Source organism: Thunnus maccoyii, chromosome 12 (assembly GCF_910596095.1).
Source record: "Thunnus maccoyii chromosome 12, fThuMac1.1, whole genome shotgun sequence".
Classification (NCBI taxonomy): domain Eukaryota; kingdom Metazoa; phylum Chordata; class Actinopteri; order Scombriformes; family Scombridae; genus Thunnus; species Thunnus maccoyii.
This window is the reverse complement of record NC_056544.1, coordinates 20,614,983-20,635,616: the sequence shown is the minus strand read 5'-3', so window position 1 is coordinate 20,635,616 and position 20,634 is coordinate 20,614,983. Positions and strand designations below refer to the sequence as shown.

The 20,634-nt window shown below is 36.8% G+C and overlaps 1 protein-coding gene across 2 annotated transcripts; it reads left to right on the top strand.

Annotated features, from left to right (window-relative positions):
* Positions 1 to 734: 734 nt before the first annotated feature.
* LOC121908742 (macrophage mannose receptor 1-like) lies at positions 735 to 20,634 on the top strand. Of its 2 annotated transcripts, XM_042429003.1 has the most exons (32): positions 735 to 894; positions 1,625 to 1,981; positions 2,455 to 2,619; positions 2,731 to 2,886; positions 3,099 to 3,221; positions 4,183 to 4,320; positions 4,435 to 4,614; positions 5,622 to 5,776; positions 6,445 to 6,558; positions 7,528 to 7,643; positions 7,805 to 7,953; positions 8,038 to 8,237; positions 10,562 to 10,677; positions 10,877 to 10,946; positions 11,069 to 11,222; positions 11,443 to 11,478; positions 12,435 to 12,598; positions 12,717 to 12,784; positions 13,436 to 13,536; positions 13,764 to 13,906; positions 14,141 to 14,246; positions 14,838 to 14,965; positions 15,095 to 15,136; positions 15,300 to 15,347; positions 15,974 to 16,070; positions 17,360 to 17,592; positions 18,261 to 18,426; positions 18,785 to 18,952; positions 19,043 to 19,159; positions 19,455 to 19,613; positions 20,221 to 20,250; positions 20,341 to 20,634. In XM_042429003.1, the coding sequence occupies exons 1-32, from the start codon at positions 822 to 824 to the stop codon at positions 20,598 to 20,600; spliced, it is 4,332 nt and encodes a 1,443-aa protein (XP_042284937.1). In that variant the 5' UTR covers positions 735 to 821; the 3' UTR covers positions 20,601 to 20,634. The 2 variants fall into 2 exon arrangements, with proteins under 2 accessions (XP_042284937.1, XP_042284938.1); XM_042429004.1 differs by lacking the exon at positions 19,455 to 19,613.

Sequence of the window (20,634 nt, the reverse complement as noted above, 5' to 3'; positions counted from 1 at the left end):
ATCAGCATTGAAATGGTTTGCTTCATATTTAAACCATAGAGTTCATAGCTATATGGGGTACACGTCAGCTCGGATGGTTACCCTTTAAGGATAGAGCCGTGCAACTACTACTCATTGTGGTACATAATATTTAATAAGCCCACTAAGACCACTTTAAGGGTTAGGGATTAGGGGAACTGATTGATAATAATCTAGGTATTCATTGTGTTGGTAGTATGATGTCACTTAAGTCACCTGGACTCCTGCATATCTACTATCTTTATGTTAGGGAACATAATGAAAATACAGTAAGTCTAGGGATTTATAGTGTCATCCTTGACATCTTTGTAGTGCGGCTCAATTCCCTTTTTTCCCTTTCATAATGTCGAAACCAAACATTTTATAGTTCTACTTCATATTTCCTCAATAACAATTGAATTATTTCTTCTTGTACCTTTCTTTCTTAGTGGATTAGCAGACTTTTCTTTATAATTTGTTTTTCTGTCTTTTGTATCATTTGTTTTTTTCTTTCTTTCTGTAGAACTGTAGTAATGTGTATGTAATATGCCTTGATGGGTAGTTAGAGGGGAGGGTATGACAATGAAAACAGCCCAGTGTGCGAATGTCAGCACTTCGGTTCAATAAAAAAAGAAGTTGTTATAACTTACCCCTTCCTGTTTATCTTGAAATAAGAATGAGAACTGATGTTGCTCATGACTTTGCCGGATGGATCAGTACTATAAGATTCTCTGATTCCCAAAATCATTCACACAACTGTTAGTCTCTCCAAACAACACATGGATGAAGTCCTTGCTGTAGTCGGCTGAAGACATTTCAAAGGAATGCTAACAATGCAGGTGACCTGTGCAGCTTTCATTCTCCTCATCCAAACACTCCAGTGTTTGGCTTCAGATGGTACAGTATTCCAACTTTTAATTTTAAGATTTTTGTAAGGTTTAAATGAAGTAACATTACAATACAGATATATCATGCGATGTACATGACATACCTATTTAGACTGTTGTGTCCTTTAACATGCATCACCTGTGTTACCCTATTTTTATAAATTTGCTACAGTTCAATATTGAAGTGATTGTAATTCTAACTTTTGCATCTATATTTTGCACATATACGATGATTGTGAGAATTTATTATCACTTATTAATAGAGCTGCAATGATTAGTCAATTAATCGATTAGTCAATCAACAGAAAGTTAATCAGCAACTATTATGATAATAGTTTTGAGTCATTTTTATTAAATAAAAAAATGTCCAAATTCTCTGCTTCCAGCCTTTCAAATGTGAATATGTTCTAGTTCCTTTGGTCTTCTTTGATAATAATCTGACTAGCTTTGGGTTATGAACTGTTGGCCAGGACAAAAGAAAAAAAGTTGTGCCTTGGGCTACAGTTATCGACATTTTTCACCATTTTCTGACATTTTATAGACCAAACCCTACATATCAAATTTCTGTTTATTTTGTGAATAATTGTCAGTAATGTAAAATAAATCCAGCTGGACACAATTGAAACTATGAAACAATGAAAGATTGCACAAACAGTTGTTCAGAGGATTTTCTGATTTCTTCTGCATTCTGTCACAGTCAGAACTGTGTACTGATTTTTTTGACCAATCTTTCTTTACAGATACAACATTTCAACTTACTAACAAGGCCACTGGTTTTTGTTTGGTTAAAAAATATGACATGTGCATTGACACACGCTGGACAACTGGTGACCGACTTCTGGTTCCCTGGGTGGAAAAGTGCCTGGGAGTCCAAGGGAAAAGTGTGGGAAGTGAAATAAGTCTCTACGAATGTGATGAAAAAAGTGATTTCCAAAAGTGGGAATGCAAGAATGAAACATTGCTTGCTCTCAAAGGCCACGAGCTTTACATCGAGCTCACTGCAGATAACACGGCAATTCTCACCAAAACCATTGGACCCAATACCCCCCTCACAATTTCAGGGACATCCAGCGGTGCTTGCACAAGAACATACAGAGGTAAAGCATAAAAACTCAATGTTTGTCCACACTAATTCAAAATCATTTTCATAGAATTTAAAGTATGAAACTGAAATGAGGAAAATTATTGTTTAAGAGATGATGTTTTAAAGGTGTAGAGTCAAATAATATTTTTTTACTTATAGTCTAGCTTTACCCAACAGGAGGGCAAGCTGGTTAACAGCTACTCATGCACTGTAAATTACTGTACATGTGCTACATAATTTCTTTTTTTGACAAATTTATAGTGAAATTATGATTCAGATTTATATTTTTTCTTCTTTTTTGAAGGAAGTTCCTTGTGTATCCTAGAAAGCAGTGCTGTTGAAATGATAAAAGACTTATTTGTATTTAGACTTACATTTTAATGATTTTCAGTCATTATAAAAAAGTGAATTACTACAGTACAGATGTTTTCAAACCTATCAAGCTATTCTTTGGTTTGTTCATTTCTGCTTATTTTGGCCTTTCAGAACTTTACACCATTGGAGGAAATGCACATGGTGGACTCTGCATGTTTCCCTTTCTGTACAAAAACGAGTGGTACTCAGATTGCACCAAGGTTGATTTCTCAGAACTTTGGTGTGCAACTGAAACAAAATATGACCATGAACTCTGGGGCAAATGCCCAATTAATAGTGAGTACTGCCTGTAAGACCTATAGTTTTATTACACTTAACTTGAGGTTACATGGAGAAATGTTTACATTTTGAAATACATTTCCATACTTTTGTATGTATAATTTACAGCAAAATCAGACTGGCATAAACACCCAACAACAGGAGTGTCTTACCAGCTCAACACACATTCAGCACTGACTTGGCCCCAGGCTGAAGCCAGCTGCAAACAACAGGTTGCCTCCCTGCTCAGTATCACCGATCCTAATGAGCACGCTTATATCACAGGTAAGGTGCCACTGACTCTACTGAATGTTTTGATGAAGGGAGCATGTATCTGGGCTGAGCGGTGTTTGATGTTTAACCATCAAGGATTCTCATTATTCAGAATTTGAAAAAAAGTGATCCAGTAAAATTAACAGTTTAATCAACATCTAAAAATAAAAAGCTCAACTATTATGTTACCATGTTTGTGTCCTATGCCACACACACACATGTAGCACTACTAAGCCAAGCTGGCTTGGAACAGGGAAACAAGCTTTGGACTGGGCTGATCCTTGATCCAGAACATGGCTGGCAGTGGTCTGATGGAAGTCCTTACCGTTATCTGAATTGGGACTCAGGTATGTTTTCTCTCCTCTTTCATTCTGATAAAAACATTATCTACGATCTATGCCATCTGTCTTTCTCTTTCGTTTCTACCTCATCCACACCCAGCGACACTGCAGATATTTCTGGAGTCAGAAAATTTCTGACTGTTCAGCAGTTTAGACTTACTGTAAGATAGTTACTGAATTTGCCAAAAGGACAGCACCCCTGCTGTTTGCAGTCAAATTTGATCATTATGACAAACAAATGACATCACATTTCAAACCACATGGTTGTAATTACACCACCTCCGTTTCCAATGAAACTTCCTGTATTGTAGTTTATTTTAGAGCTTCATAGTTTTGAGAAAAAAAAGTCTATTGTATCCACAATGTACTATGCCAACTCATTTTCAAGATCAGGATGACTCTGTTGTTCTGCAAGAAATCAGGAGGACCATAAAACAACTTACCTGATGAAGTCAGTCCAGCTCTTCATCAACTGATTCCAGTTTCTTCTTAACATTAATTTCCATAAACATCATTTTACAAATATTTTTTTTCAAAAAAAAAATAAAAATAAAAATAATAATAATAATAATAATAATAATAATAAATAATAATAAATAATAAAATATATTTTATTTTCAAGTTTTACTGTATGTATTTATTCATTGGTGATTATGACATGCATGCACATACATACAACTCAAACTTGATTTAAGTCATGTTTCTTCTTTTTTTTACCACATCCTCTATTTCTACTAATATTCTTCTTTTCACTGTTGTCACCACTAACCTTTCTATATGTATTACAATTCTCATTCAGGCCTGCAGTGGTGCTGAATCTATGATGATGTCATTTGAAAGCATTATAATTTGATTAGGTTTACAACTGAAATTTGAGTGAATCTGAAGACTCAGACACTTTTGAGAACTGGGGCTGTTTACTAGACCAACATATGCATCATCAACTTTAGCCATCATCTTGTTTCAGGAAATCCACTTCCAAGTCCAGGACACAGCTGTGCAATTGCAAATGGTGATGTACAGTACTCCTGGCAAAGTTCACCGTGCAGCAAGAAACTGGGGTACATTTGCTACAGTAAAGGGGTCATGGCACGTCCTACCGAAGGTAAAGAAAAATATGTATTTCAGCGAAGCTGTCCTTTGGTTAATGTATGACTATACTGTCTTTGGATGACTGTAAGATTAAGTCCCTATGTTTGTTTATTCTTTTCATGATCAGCTGTTAAGACAGGATTTTGTTCAAGCCCTTGGATCCCTTACAACGGCCACTGTTTCCACCTCGATCGTACTAAGAAAAGTTGGTCTGATGCTCAGAGAGAGTGCCGCAAAGAAGGAGGGGACCTAGTGAGCATCAGCAATGTGGAGGACCAAAGCTTTGTCATCTCTCAACTTGGATACGGTATGTGACGACCATAAAAACAAAGTGTAGCTCAAAAGAATCAGTCTTTACAACAAACATAGATGTCCTTTAATTTATATGTGGTAGCAGGGTTTCCCTCATTAATTATAAAATATACATTTAGCTGGGCATTATCTAAATTTGAATTAACTTGTATGTGATATAGGTAAAATGCATGTCCAACTTCAGCCTAGTGTTTAATAGGTAGTGCCCCTCTTCTTGTGCTGTGGGTTTTTCCTTATGCATCCTCACATGCTAGTAATTGATTGAGCCCTTTACTTCTACTTTCCCGCACTTGTAAAAAATTGAGATAATGTTAGCAGAGGTGGTCCGTATATCAAGAAAGGTGGCCTGCCTTTGCTATCATCTGCTTAGGAAAACCCTGGATAGACTTTACTTTGTCTCTCCTTTCTGAAGCATGGTCAACACTTGTTTTTAATCATGTTGTGTTGTGAATTAAAGTATGTTTTTTATTATATTTTTTTATGAAATATTATCCAAAGCATATCTTGATGTGAAGAAGTGCTATCATAGGTGTTTGTGACCCCAGACTCATTGAACAGCCTGGCAGCAGTACAGAGATATTCTCCATTCAAGAGCCTTGCCCTTGTTACTTATCAGAGAAGGCCAAAGTCAAGGGTTGAAGCCAACGGCTGTCACTCAATATGTGAATGCATTTCTGACCAACCACTCCTCTGCGGTTCCAAGCTATCATTAGCTGCTGGAAGACGACATTGTGGCTTACTTACAGCATTAGTCGAATCGAAGAGGTCAATTACTTCCATTCATGGAGGAGAAATCAATACATCAGTTGAGTGCGATCATGAGGATGCAGGTGAAGGGCTGGGCAGAGCACAACGGAGCTGGGAGAGGGAGGGGAGCTAGGAGCGGATTTGTTTTTTGCTCGTGGGTCTCATGCAAGTGCTAGCTTGATTTCCAGAACTTGCATATTTTAGGTTTGAGTAAGCAAAATACAGAAAGATTTTGTTTTCTGACCATGTCTGCAGCCTCCAATGATGAGCTTTGGATTGGGCTGAATGACAAGAAGACAGAGGGGCTCTTTGACTGGAGTGACCACTCTACTGTCAGCTTCACCACCTGGGAGTTTGGGAAACCATCTATCTCTACAGACCAAGAAGACTGTGTCCTCATAAGGGGAGAGGTAAGGAGCAGCCTGTGGGCATGATGGTGAAAATATTACCAGCTTGTAAAATAATCCACAATAATTTGTCCAGTGATGAAAACTACCCTGCTTTAGCCAGCCAAATTTGCCAGTGCATCTACAAGGCACAGTTTAATTCACAGTATGTACACTATTTTGCCAAAGTATATGGACACCACTGTTCATGTACTTTTGTGTACCTTTGGTGCGGGGGCTGTTTCAACAGGACAATGCCCCATGTACAAATAGATGGTTTTCCAAGTTTGGTGTGGAAGACCTTGACCGGCCTGCACAGAGCCCTGGCCTCATCTCCTAACATGAGTGCCCGATTTCTCTAATGCTCTCCTAGCTGAATGGGAGAAAATCCCTGCAGCCAGATTCCCAGTGGAAGGTGTTACGGCAACAGAGTAATGCCTTTGGTTTTGGATTTAGATGTTCTACAATTATATATGGGTACAATGATGGGTGTCCACATAGTTCTGGACAAACAGTGTTGGTTAAATTCAATTTACCTGTATAAATTGTGTAGAGTATATGATTGATTCTATGATAATACATTTTTACAGAATTCAGACTATTTATTTGACAACACACATTGTAATAAGTATATCTGTCCATACCCTGTCTCTTAATACAAAAACATTTCTAAAACAACGTCTTTGTTGCAGAATGGAAACTGGGCTGCCCGTGTGTGTGAGGAGAAACATGGCTTCATTTGTATGAAGACGAGTGCCTCTGAACCCTCTGGAGATGAAGTGGAGCAGAATGTAGGCTGCAAAACCGTGAGTGGTGTTTACCTTCTCTAATTCATTAAAACACATTTCTGTCTCTTGTTTAAAATGGCTTATTCACTTAAACTTGAAGTATTATCATACAGGGCTAGGTATTGTACCTCAATACTTTCTGCTAATTTGTGCCCATACAACTAAGTACAGTATCAATAGTCAAGTACTGAAAGTTGGCTCCAACTGTTTGATTACATTCCTATTCTTTCTTTTATACTAGATTTTTGGTAAAGTTGTTGAGTAAGTAAAATATTCATTTAAAAGAAATGAACATACGATCTGAACCAACTTCTCCATACCAACCCCAAACAGGCCTATAATTTAAAAGGGATGCAATGTAAACAAAAGCTTCCTTTCAATAAGACAAGATATTAAAGGATAGGTTCAAGTTTTTTCAAGCCTATCTCAATACAATACTGATGTGCCATTATCATATGTAGGAAAGGGGCTTGATCGCTGTAACAATTCCTACTCTACATACTGACCCTGAAGGTATTCCACCAGAATGCAAATACACTCTAAGAGATGGGGACCAAAATCTACTGCCCTCATTGTGTACAAAGTACACAAAGTACATATGAAGCTAATATGAAGACTGAGGAGTCTTAGTAGCCAAAACGAGTCAGTATCTTTCAAAGTAAAAGTCTATTTAGTACAGAATACTTTCTTTTTGTTTCCCTGGAAGGAAGTTCCTTGGCGAGCTCTGGTGGAGGGATTATACATATAAAAATCACTTTGACATGATTTCTGACTAAAAATTTTCAACAAAGAGACAGTCAAGCCACTTACTTTAGTCTTTGGATTGAGAAGCAGGAAGGTTCTGTTATTCACAATTTAGGGTCATGAAAACGCACCATGTGAACAGGTTTCATTGCAAAACAACTTACATGCTGGAAAGTGACAGACATCTCAAAGCTGTCAAATACTCAACCTAATGACTTTTTTCAAATTGTTTTTACTAACCAGGGGTGGAAAAGACATGGCTCATACTGCTACTTTGTAGGGACAGAGACAAAGACATTTGATGAAGCTAAAGATGACTGCAAGAGTTCAGACTCTTACTTGGCTGATGTTTCAAATGGGTAAGAACATTTTATTTAATATTCTGAGCATGCTATATGTAAGAAAACTACACTAAACTTGACGTAATTGGATTTACAAAAACAATGAATACACTTTTATTACTGTACATTACTCACTGATCTGAGAAATCCTATGATCCTACTTGTGTAAATATTTCCAGGGTGGATAATGCATTCCTTGTCAGCTTGGTGGGGTTGAGACCAGAGAAACATTTCTGGCTGGGGCTCTCAAACCAGAAAAACATTGATGTATTTGTGTGGACCAACACAGACTCAGTGAGATTTACTCACTGGAATGCTGAAATGCCAGGTACTGAGAAATTTTAACTCCATCTGTAAGATGTGTCAGAAAGTAACAACTGACATTTCACAATTTGTCCCTCTACTATGCAAGGTCACCAACATGGCTGTGTTGCCATGAAAACTGGGATTTTTGCCGGACTGTGGGATGTGTTGCCCTGCACCAACAAGGAGAAATACATCTGCAAACACCTGGCAGAGGGGGCAGTTACAACCCGTGCCCCGCCAACTGTTCTCCCTCCCCAGTGTGCAGATGGCTGGTCTCGAGTGGCATCAAGAAACTACTGCTATAAGGTACAGCCACATGAAAAAGATCCGACACAGCTAACCTTGGGAAATCTTGCAATCACTGGTAATCACTTGATGAAAAAAAAGTCCATGGACGAAGTTTTATGTCAAGCCCTCTCACACACTGGAGTAGAAAACAGACCTAAAACAAAACAAAACACAACCACAGTTGCAGCAACACACCTAAATCTAAAAACATTAGTCAGTGTTTCCCTTATATCAGCGTTCACATTGTACATAATAATCATGACGAAAGCAAACCACACACACTCTCTCCACTTCGAGCAGCTGACTGGATCTAGTAGTGAGCAAATGGGAACAGCTTTTTTTGACTCAGCATAAGAAATAATATCAAAAACACTTTAAACACTTTAAACAAAACTAAGTTTAAGACTGCTGATTGGAAATCATTTTAAATAAATGCAGCTCAGCATCTCTTAGTTTCTATGCGACCATTCATATTTTGAAGATGAATACATTTTTCCTGATGAAATTAATGGATTAATTTCTGGACTGGATTACTTTATAGTAAGTGTTATCTGCTGGGTGTTAACAGTTGAATTCATTTTTAAAAGGGAGAGAAATTTGTAAATATACCTTCTCACATCTTCTCCACATCCACTAACAAACACCAGCAGAGGAAAAACGTGACATGCGATCTTCATGTGCGATGAAACTCTCTCTCTCACTGAATGTTATGAACACCTGTAAGCTAGCCTCACTTCAGTGGACTGACAGCTAACTACAGTAGGGATGCCGCCCGAAATCCGGTTCTGAATTGGAAGTGGAACTTTTTCTTTCTTTCTTTCTTCTTTTTTTAAATTAACCAAGACAGAATAATAGGATAATCTTTTCGCCACATTGCTCGGCCAAGCACACTCCATGCACTGACTGAACGTTGTGTTGATGTGTACGTGTGTGCGAACAATCACATGTGATGACAGACAGAGATCATATCACCAGGTTAAAACCAGGCGTAGGTGCTGACAGTTCGAAGGGACTGTAGCTGCCCTGTGTTGATTTCTCTTTGATTTACCCATTTCATCTAGTATTTTTAACACTGGCCTGACACTGATTTGGATAGTTCAATATAAATAAAACGTTCAATAGACATAGACATTATTTAGGTTTTTTTTATACCAAACATAATGTAAATTGTGGTATTCTGGAAATGATAAGTTTTAGTGTAATTACAATTAATAATTTAAGTGATATATGTGCACACATACCAATCATAGGTCAAAACATTGCTAAATTTGGCTGAATTGTAAAAGCCAGAAGTGATACTAAATGAAGAACCAATCTGGCTCACTAAAAAGAGTGGGAATTCCCAACACTATGTGGTGAATGAGGTGAAATGAAAGATAACATTTTACTCAAGTTGACAACAACTATACTCGTTACTGTTAGTGCAATAAAACCTTTGTGAGTAAAAAGCCAGTAAGAGTACTTTATCAAACCACCTGTTCAACAATTGTAAATCATTTCTAATCCTGTTCTTAAGTTATTCTTTTTTAAAATAATATATTTTTAAAAAGCAATTCTTAAGTAATGAAAAAGAATTGATAAGAGTATTGATAAAGAACCGGACCAATAAGGAGTATCGATAAGAGTAGTAGTATCAATAAAATCCCTAAAGATCACTTTAGCATAGAAAGTAGCTGGATCTTGACAGACAGGAGCCTGGTTCTCTGTGGTGTGGTTATTCCGTCCCTGTTTGACCAGTAGAAATCTCCTTCCTTGTGGCTAAACAAAATGAAATTACTAATGAAGGCAGGAACACTGCTCTGTGTTCACAGTGTCCTCTGAACACTAATCAACGCTAACCACGGTAATGGAAATGGTTGACTGTATTGATATCAGCATGTTTCACCACGATATGTAGTAAAAACAGTATACCAGCACATCTCTACATGTGACATGTAAAGTGTACATGATTATTTAGCTATGGTGACACTGAGAATTTGAGTACACTGTTTAGACATGTATACATGCTTATGCTATTAGTCATGCACAAAACACTGAAAACTACTGTAAAAGGTATAAATACAGTACACTATGCAAAGACACAAAAGACATTGTATGCTGGCATTCATTTACATGTTGCTTTAACAGGGATTAATGATTAAAGAAAAGATTTGTGAGCCTGAAAAGTTATCCAAGGGGAAATGTGTACAATGTACTGAATTAAGTAGTATATGAATTTAAAACTGTTGTATGCCTGACATCAGGCATGGTGCCTGAGAACTTTAAGCACTGTTTTAATAATGCATTGGGTATAGTGCCACCGTCACACTTTTAATCTTGAACTTTTTCCCTTATGTTTAAAGTTGTTTACAGCGTCTTCTTTAAGAAGGACCTGGTATGAGGCCAGAGATTACTGCAGGGCCATCGGAGGAGACCTGCTCAGCATCCACAGAGCTGATGAGATGCAATGGAAAAATCGGTACAGTATGACCTACAAACAGGATGAGATGCTGTAAATTCTTCCTGTTTGTCAGAATTAATACAAGGTTGTAAGCCTGATCACTGGCAGAAAGTCTTGTTAGTGTACAGTACATTAACAGTACAAAAAAATAGGCAAATGTTTTCTCTTAAAACATGTACACAGATTGAATATTAAAACCTTAATTTGTGCATTATAGCTATACAGTCTGGATTGGACTTAACGCCCCTGACCCAATCACTGGTTACGTATGGAGCGATGGATCCCCTGTGAGTTAACAGTTTTCTCTTTTTACAGTGATTGAGCAAGTCAGTTTTAGTTAATGCAACTCAATGGAATGATAATAAATCCATTAGTCATTGCATGCTATTGTGGTTTGCTTTTTTTACAGGTAAACTTTCAACACTGGGAGGATGGAGAACCAAACAACAAAAATAGCGTGGAATCTTGTGCTGAAATGTATCCATATAAATGGTATAGGAGCGGTTTTTGGAATGATGTGCACTGTGAGAAGATAAATGGATTTCTGTGTCAGATCCGTGCAGGTAAAAAACTGGTCTCAGTCTAAATCTTTTGTCTTTTTTTGTTTGGCAAGATTTCAAAGAAAAGCATGTAACCTTTGCTGAAGCGAGCAAACTCATTTTTTTTCAACAATATCATCTTCACATTTATATGGGTGTACACATTTTCAACTCGGATCCACAACCACCCCAGTGCTCCATTCAGTGCTCTGAGTGTAATTATCTTCTGTCTATGTCCTTACAGGAGTGACTCCAGCGACTCCACCCTCTCCTGCTCCTGGTAAGTGGGCCATTGTGTTGTTTTTTTCTCTTCACATCATGCAGATATAATTTTCTAAATTACATGTATCGCATTCTCTTTTGAGAAAAAAATCGGTACCCATACGGGGGGAAAAAAATCATATTTTATATGTTTTGGTTTCATTACAACACCCCATGTTTGTTTATATTTCAGTAACAGTGCCACTGGTTTCTCTGTTTACATTTACAATTGTTTTGCATATAGTTTATCAGATAAATTCTTAAGCTGTATTAGCATAAAGCAGTAGCCATCACCGTTCTGTCATTGGCTGACAGTGACACTGACTAACAACCAAACAACAGCCTGAAACACAAAACAAAAAGCCTCAGACTTTGAACTTTCCAGCCAATGTCTACTTTTTATCTACAAGCATCTTGCATTGCACCTGGTCTTACTGAATGAGCTACTAAGCAACCTTTCAATTTTACAAATTTTATGTCCGTGTGAAAAGATGAATTATGTGATTTCAGTTGGACTTGAATATCTAAATTGTATTTCATTATTCTTTCTTTTAAATCAAATGTCATTATGTTAAAAAAAAGCCTTTCAACTTTACCTTTGTTTTTATATTCCATCCTTCTTTAACATTTACTGTTTCTATTTCATGATCACTTTAATTTAAGATGGCTCTCTCTAAAGCATATGATCAGTTTACTCAAGTTATAAAAAAGCCATGAGGATAGTTTTAAGTTTAGTTGCCCAGGCTTATAGCATTGAAACTGACAAGATAAAAATCAATACTAATGTGTCCTTTTAGCAACAGTGTTTAAGTATAAGGACCTTGTAACATTTAGCTGTTATTTCTCTGTGGAGTGGACCTCATTTGATTTATTTTTAGAGTTGCACACTTGCTGCATCTCTTTGAATTAAAACAGCCATCACACTCCATACAGAAAGCGACTGAAATCTACTGACGATTTATCACATCTTTGCAGATGTTAATAGGACCTCAGATGGGTGGCTTGAATGGAACGGGAATCAGTATTATTTTAATACATTATCAAATGCCATGGAAGACGCTCGTCACTTCTGCCAACAGAGGCATGGTGACTTGGTAACTATCAACAGTGAAGAGGAAAGACTCTTTTTGTGGAAACAGGTAAGCAGTTACATTTATACTACATTACTTGTATTGTTTAACACAATTGCATTTAACTACAGTACAGCACAAACTGAAATATAAGTACTGCTCTGGTTTTACCCATCTTTATGTGTAGATCCATAAGTCCAGACATGAAACTAATTTCTGGATAGGCCTGACAGTGGAGCTTGATGGAACGTTCCAGTGAGTATGAATTATATACAGAAAAAATATACAGAAAAATACTAGAGCGGATTTCTGTTAAGTCTAAGGATCTGTGAAAATATTTTCTCAGTCTTGTCTTTTTTTCTTCTTTTTTTTTTCTATTACAATATTACCACTGAAGAATTTCCATTTCTATCATCACTTTATTTATGCGTAAATTTTAGTTTATTCTATATCATGTGATCTAAGTGCCTTTGGCTGTTATAGCATTAATTTTTTTGGAGTTACTCAGTGCTTCCAGTTTGCATGTCTTCATTATCAACTTTACTTGAGAATGACAGCTGAAATTGAAACTGACAAAAAAATTAAAAAATCACCTCATGGAAATGAAAATCAGATGTGTCACAGATAGATGTGTGTTTCATCAAGGATCTGATGGAAAATGCTTTTATTCTGCACAGTACAGACTAATGGCAGCGTTACTGGTCAAAACATAAAATTGTTCCTTATTTTGTTTCACTATCTAGCCAATTTGTAATTTGTTTTTGAGATTTGAACCTTGAAGCAGAACAAACATGATACCTTTCAGCCTTTATATTTAAATTACTAGTAGTCATTACACCAGTAATATTTTCACAATGAGTTGTTTTTGTGACATAATTTCAATTGATTGGCTTGTGCTACATTTAGGTGGATGGATGGTTCTCAAGCGTTGTTTCAAAGGTGGGAAGAAGGTCAGCCTAATTTCAAGAATTATGATGAGAACTGTGCCATCATGACTTATTATAGTGGTGAGTAAACTAAAATATGATTTATCCTCACTAACATACAGTACCAGTCACAAGTTTGGACACACTTTCTCATTCAAGGCAACTGGAAACTTTTGACTGTTACTGACTGTACATGCAAATGAAAATTTTAACAAAGCATTAACCCAATATTAAATGTTAATAAAAAAAATACAAGTTGTAGCCTAGTTGCTGAAATGTTGATTTTAATATCCTGGATTGATTCACAGGATTCTGGCATGATTATAATTGTGGGCATGACTTCGCTTCCATTTGTAAACGTACTGGCTCACATCCTGCCAACACCACTATGGCACCCCCAGAGCCTCTCAAAGGTGGCTGTCCACCCCAATGGAAAAAATTTCACTCTAAGGTAATCTTATATTAACCTTCACAAACAGGTTGTGATGAAGGGATGGGAATAAAACAGACTAAACAGAATTAAATTCTCCATGCTTGCAATGTCTTCTAAATATTGATCTTTTAGAGTATAATTTGAAACGTATGTACATTTCTACTTGTATGTACTAACTAGGACAATGTTTGGGTTGCTGTATTTGGTATATTTTCAGGAGTTGCTAATCAACTTATCATGTCTCACCACTAGTGTTACAACATCATTAACAGTCAGAAAGTCACATGGGATGGAGCGAGGAAACAATGCCAAGAAATAGGTGGAAATTTGGTTTCTATTTCCTCAAGACATGTGGAAGGTTTGTTTCACAATTTTCCAGTAAGATTAAGATTATGGTTGCGTGGTAATTTATTTAAAGTATGGCAGAACCCTGAGATGGCAGCTGACAAAAGCATTGGTGGCTATGCCTATATTGGATACTTTTTATTTATGTTGCATTTCTTTTGTACGTGAGATGACTAATTTAAATAGGAGGCTTGTGATGGTTTAAAGGCCGGAAATTCCATGATTATTATCTCCTCTGATGTGTTTTCATATTACAAAATGTTAAATTGGGGAAAGAAAGCTTTAAAACGCTCAAGTTAAGTGACTAATGTTGTCAAAAGCTCTGCTAGTGGCCTGTAGAGGTGCTGCTCACCAAACCAGACTAATCTGGTTTGAATGAGCCAAATACGTGACCAATCAACACTGCCATCCATTGCCAGAGCTCTGTGCTCTTACTGATGGGGTTAGCTGTGAATGTCACTGATTTTTGTTGTCAATCAAGACCTGAAAAAACAGTCTATAATGTAACTCCAAGAGTACAGGAAAAACAAAGAGCCACTGAAACAGCACAAACTTTCATGCAAAGATCTGAACCTTAAATCACTGTTATCTGTTTAATCTTCAGTGTTTTTGATGACTCAAATGGCTGACACACCCACTACAGACCTTTGGATTGGACTTCATAATTTATATGGTGGTGAATTTTACTGGACTGATGGGCAACCACGGCCGTATTTCAACTTTGCTTTTAGAGTAAGTGGAAACAATCAGAATTATATTTAATAATGTGAAGCGAGCTGATTGTGTGTAGCACTCCTGATAATTTGTGTGTGTATAAAAATGTGAAACTTTCTTTCTCCATTGTGTGTTTCTCCATGTTAGAGACGCCACCGGATCTACCATCTAAGGAGGAAATGGATTGCGGTAACATGTTCAAACTTTACCTTTACATGATCACCTTATGGGCTATATATGGAGTAGGCACAATCTATATTCACTACTGTGAGCATTTAAATGCACTTGTACTGTTTATATCCACATTTTTATTTACTAATTAAAACTTTGAATCTCTGGGTTTACACTGCAGATTATTGAACATTTTGGAGATACTAGGATTGTCTTTAATGGAGAAAAGGTAAGAAATTTAATTGTAAAGTGCAATTCCACTTATTTTAAGATAAATGTACTGATATTAGGGTTATATTACTGCCTTAGTCAACAGAGGAGGCATTCATTAGCTGACCGCCTCTTGGTAGACAAATGCATTTTTTGTTGATAACGTTTTTCATGATCTTTTTATGGTGGAGTAGACCAAGGGAATCAGTCAGCAGATGTTGCTGGAAAATTACAGTCACATCTCTGGCATCATAACATTCACACATTTGTTATGGTCTTTAATAGACAGTAGATTTTAAACGATCCTTCCACATGAGGTAAGTTGTGATTAGATTCTGATAATACTCAGTTGCCAGGCTTTTAACCAGAGTAAACAGGTTGTAAACTGCCATGTTAAAGCTCATCCACTACTGTATGTTACAACAAGTACAAACACACAATGCATTTTTTACCAGTTCAAAAGTTGCTGTGCAGCAGGCCCTAAAATTGAACATCAAGACTCTTTTTTTACTCTATGGGATAATAATAGACTTTCAGTAAACAAGAATATCTTGTTATTGCTACTAGAAGTATGCTGTATAATGCTCCATGGATCCTGACAAAGTTTTCTCTTTTCTTCATTATTCTCTCTCTGTGCTTCCCCAGTGTGTTGTGATCAATACCAGTCCTGTGCTTGGTATTGGGAAATGGATACCAAAGTCCTGCAATGACACCAATGGATTTGTCTGTCATCGAAATGTTGGTAAGCCCATCTTCTGACCTTTCTCTATGATACACTCTCTATGGTCTAAAATATTTTTAGTAGGCAAGAACTGGCATATTTTGTATAAGTATTTATTTTGTGTTTCTTAATGTACAGTAGTAAGTCATTTGGTTGTATATCAAAGTTATTTGAAATCCCTTATCAATTCCTATTTCCTAATCAACTGCTCTACCAGCTGAGCTGTAGCATCTTCCAGTGTGTGAGTCTAATTAGCCAAAGACAATACACCTGTGTGAGCTGGATAGTCTTGTTGAAACAGAAGGCTGTATTGAACCAACAAAATTCAACAGCACCTGGTCAGACTCTTTCTCTTTGCTTGCTCTCCAAAATATAATTTAATATACATTACCCATGGCATAAAAAAATAAAAATCAACAAATATCTGAGCTTCAGCATAGTATTTTTTGACTTCTTTTTAATCTAGTGAATTTTCAGTATTGTAATCAATATTTCCCAATGATCAAAACTGTGATTCAGTCAGCATTTCAAAATTAAAAATTCAAGACATGTTGTAATTTAAACATAGGTCTCTTCAAACACAAAGGTTTCACCGTGAGACTCACACAATTGACACAGATCTCACACCACACATGCCTTTTCTCATGCTAACTTTTCGTCTTAGCTTCCTCTGATGTAAAATTTGTGATTTTCAAGCGAAGGAACAGCAGGTTTTTATTGTTTTGTTTTTCCAAGTTCAGACAGGCTGAGGTGCAGAGTGTAACAATTGTGAACAATTGTCTGTGAACACACCAATTATCATCACTTTGAACTGAAATGTGTAACAACAAATCATTGAGATGCATGTTCCGGTGGAGCTGATAATTTATTCAGACATTACTTCTATTTGGATAGACCTGAGAGACTAAAGTGACGGGAACAACTTGAGGAGCATACAACTTTCTTATCCTATATTTTGAAGAAAAATGTGTGTAATATCTGGAGTGTAGTGGGTCAATTTACAACAAATAATGCTGATTTTATTATTAACAAAAAAATAAGTACTACTAAAATACATGGCAGGGTCTGTGGAAGGGGACTCACTCCCTATGTAGATATAAAGGGCTCATTCTAAGGTAACAAAAACACAACAATTCTTATTTTCAAGTGATTATACACTGATGAAAACATACTCATGAATATTATATTCCATTTTTGCCAAGTCTGTTCTGCTGGATGCAGCTAAATTCTACACAGTGGACCTTTAAGCATCTATACCACAGAGCTCTTGACCTCAAATTTTTGTTTATCAATTATCTCACCTCAAACAGACAAAGCTTTGCCAGACTCCCCTGACTCAACAACTTCTCCTGACTACGTCAAAATGGTTAATGAGTCCATCAAGGTTGTTAGTCAAAAAATGACCTGGGGTGAAGCCGAGGAGCACTGTGAAGGAGATGGAGCCAAACTTGCTAACTTGAAAAATGAGTGGATCCAGACCTATGCTGAGCTGATGGCATTGAATCTCCAAGCTCCTCTGTGGATTGGACTGAACAAAAACGAGGTAACAGGGTTGAGAGCCTCTCAAGCAGCACATAGCAAAATAACACGACAAACCCCTTTTTTTAACTACTGACTACTGTAAAAATTCAAACCAAAAATGCTCTTTACTACTGGCCACAATGACTTGTTCCATGGAAGCTTTTTACCTTAAAATATGTTACTGTAATTATGAAAACACATGACAAGTAGCATAAAACTGTCATGAAACAGCATTGATATACATACTGATATAATTAGACCCATAGGTGCCAACTATTACAGTAGAAAATCTCACAACATTTTAGCAGCGTTGCCAAGAAACTGATTACAAATTAAAGGAACACAGTGATGAGATTTTCTTTTCAAGATAAGAGTCTACAGCCATGCTAGCAGCTTTGCCAGGCTTTCCTTAGGAACAGTTGACACATCACAATGACACTGTTAACATTGTGATGTTTAGCAGGAATAATCATCTCGGGACAGGCATACAAATTAGCTTAGGCTATACATGCTCTGGTGTGTGGCATTAATTCATGCTATACTTGTCCCTAGACAAATAAACACTTCACACAAGTTGAAGGATTACCAAAATTATTACAATTCACCCTGAAGTGAATGTCTAAATGTCTTTGCAACATCTAATGGTTGTATAATAAGGCTGAATGTAATTTGACCAATCTTTGCTTCCAGACCAATGGGTATTTCAGATATATTGATGGCTGGCCCATGAGCTTTACTCAGTGGGGTAGCGGAGAACCAAGCAGTGACCGACCATGTGTGTACATTGATGTGGATGGAAAATGGAAGACAGCTTACTGCAATCAGACCATGAACAGTGTTTGCATGAAGTCTACAGGTACAACCAGTACAAGGCTTTAAATAAATTAATATAATTCATCCTAAATGCCAATATGTTTCAACATTACGTTTTTATCTTGTAAACATTGGAATACATCCAATCTTTTTCTGTTTGGAACACTGATTTACACATTAATTACAAGTTAATGTTACTTACTGTTCAGAAAATGTAATTTATATAGATTGTACGCTTTTACTGTTATATGTTTTTACTATTGTATTCTTTTAAATGTGACAGTTTTCTCTTATAAAAAAATTATCAAATACTGCAAGTGCCTATTTCAATGCACTGGATTTGAAAGTATGAAATGATGCAACTAGTTGATCCCAGTGTGATTACTGTCTCTTGTTAACAGATGTGCCACCAACGGAGTCCAGTGCTTTTCCAGGAGTTTGCCCCGAAAACCCGATATCACTGCACACAGACCAGAATCGTGTCTGGCTACCATTTAAAGGTTATTGTTATATATTTTTCGCAGAAGAAAAAGAGTGGGCAGATGCAGCTCATAGCTGTGTAACACATGGTAAGTTCTTTCTGTGGATGGTCTAAGATATTTTTACTATACCAATAAGTGTGAACCTTTCACTAAAGCCCACTGTTTTGTTTTATGAAGGTGGATCACTAGCCAGCATTGAAGATCCATCTGAGCAAATATTTATTCAAAGCAATGTGAAAGTGTTTGAAGACAGCTTCACCACTTTCTGGATTGGCCTGTTCAAAACTCACAAAGGTGCGGTCACATTGTCTGCTCTCACATGCAAAGAAATATTCAGCTACACTTTGTTGAACATAAAAACCACAATTTGGAATAAAGTTATTATACATTACATTACTGTGGCTTATTTATCTAAAAAATACCATAAACCAAACAAACAGAGGTAAAGGGTATAAAAAAAGCCAGTGAAGAAAAACATATAAATGTGAGGTTATTTTGGAAAACAATGCAATAGTTTTAATTTATTATACTACATATATATTATAGAAAGTTGCAATAATCAGACAAACACAATTCTATTCGTCTCCAGGAGAGTGGTTATGGTTGGACAAAACAATTATGGACTACACTAACTGGGGTGAAGGTGAACCTGGTGATCAAAGCTATGGAAGGATTAGTACTTCCGATGGGACATGGAAGCAAAGCAGTTCACGTTTTCCTAAACCCTACATCTGCAAAACACCCAAAGGTAAATTAATCATACTTCTGTGAACTTGATTTGAACCGTGACAATGTTTCTATTATAAGAGGAATGTGTAACGCCAAGATTAGACTACACAATATTTGCATGAAGCAAATAAGTTAAGATCCCAGGGACAGACTTCACTATTCCAATTGACAGCACTAACAATGGCTCTGTCTTTTTACCTGTCAGCTGGTAGTATGAGGGTGAGTGTCTAGATTAACTTGGTATGAAACAGGTTCACTAAAATTAACATAATTCCTCTTGACTTCGCCATGTTTGCAGTTAACAAAAGTGCTTCGTGCTTCTATTTGCCAACATCACACAACATTGTGGAAGTTGTCAAACTAGGCAAGAGAAGGAAAAATAATCAGTCATGCTATTCTTTTTGTCTGGACATCATGAGGCTTCCCAGATGCTGTGTCTATTGACTTCCACAATGACACACTGTATAGGAACAATCAAGCAATTGTCATGCCCGTTGCTCATTTTTGTTCTTGTCTGTCAGGTCGGGCCATGATTGGGGTAATGTCGTACAGTCTGACTTTGGTGTACAATTGTACACTTTACAAAAAGTTTGTTATTTGAACACATTTTCCTTCTTTTTCTCTAGTATTACTACAAAAACCATCACAAGCACCTGGTAAGTAACACCTCTTCGTCTTTTTTATTTGACTCAAAATCATGACTAAATTATTTTGCTTGAACATCTTCTACTTTTCAATCTGTGCAGTAGTTGCGGTTGATCACCATCACCGTGGCTACATAGCTTCGGCCATTGTGCTGGTCACTGCTGGGATTGCATTGGCGACAGTCATCGCCGTCTTCCTCTCCAAGAAGTCGGGTCGTCGCTTACCCATCCTTGACAGATTAACTGCATTTGACAACCCACTCTTCTTCAACAATGTGCAGTCCCAGCCTGATCTGGTGGACACCAATCAACTGGTGGAGAATGCAGAGGAAGAGAACCCTGATCCTATTGTAACTGATTAATAAAATAGCAGAATCTAATGAGTAACATACTCTA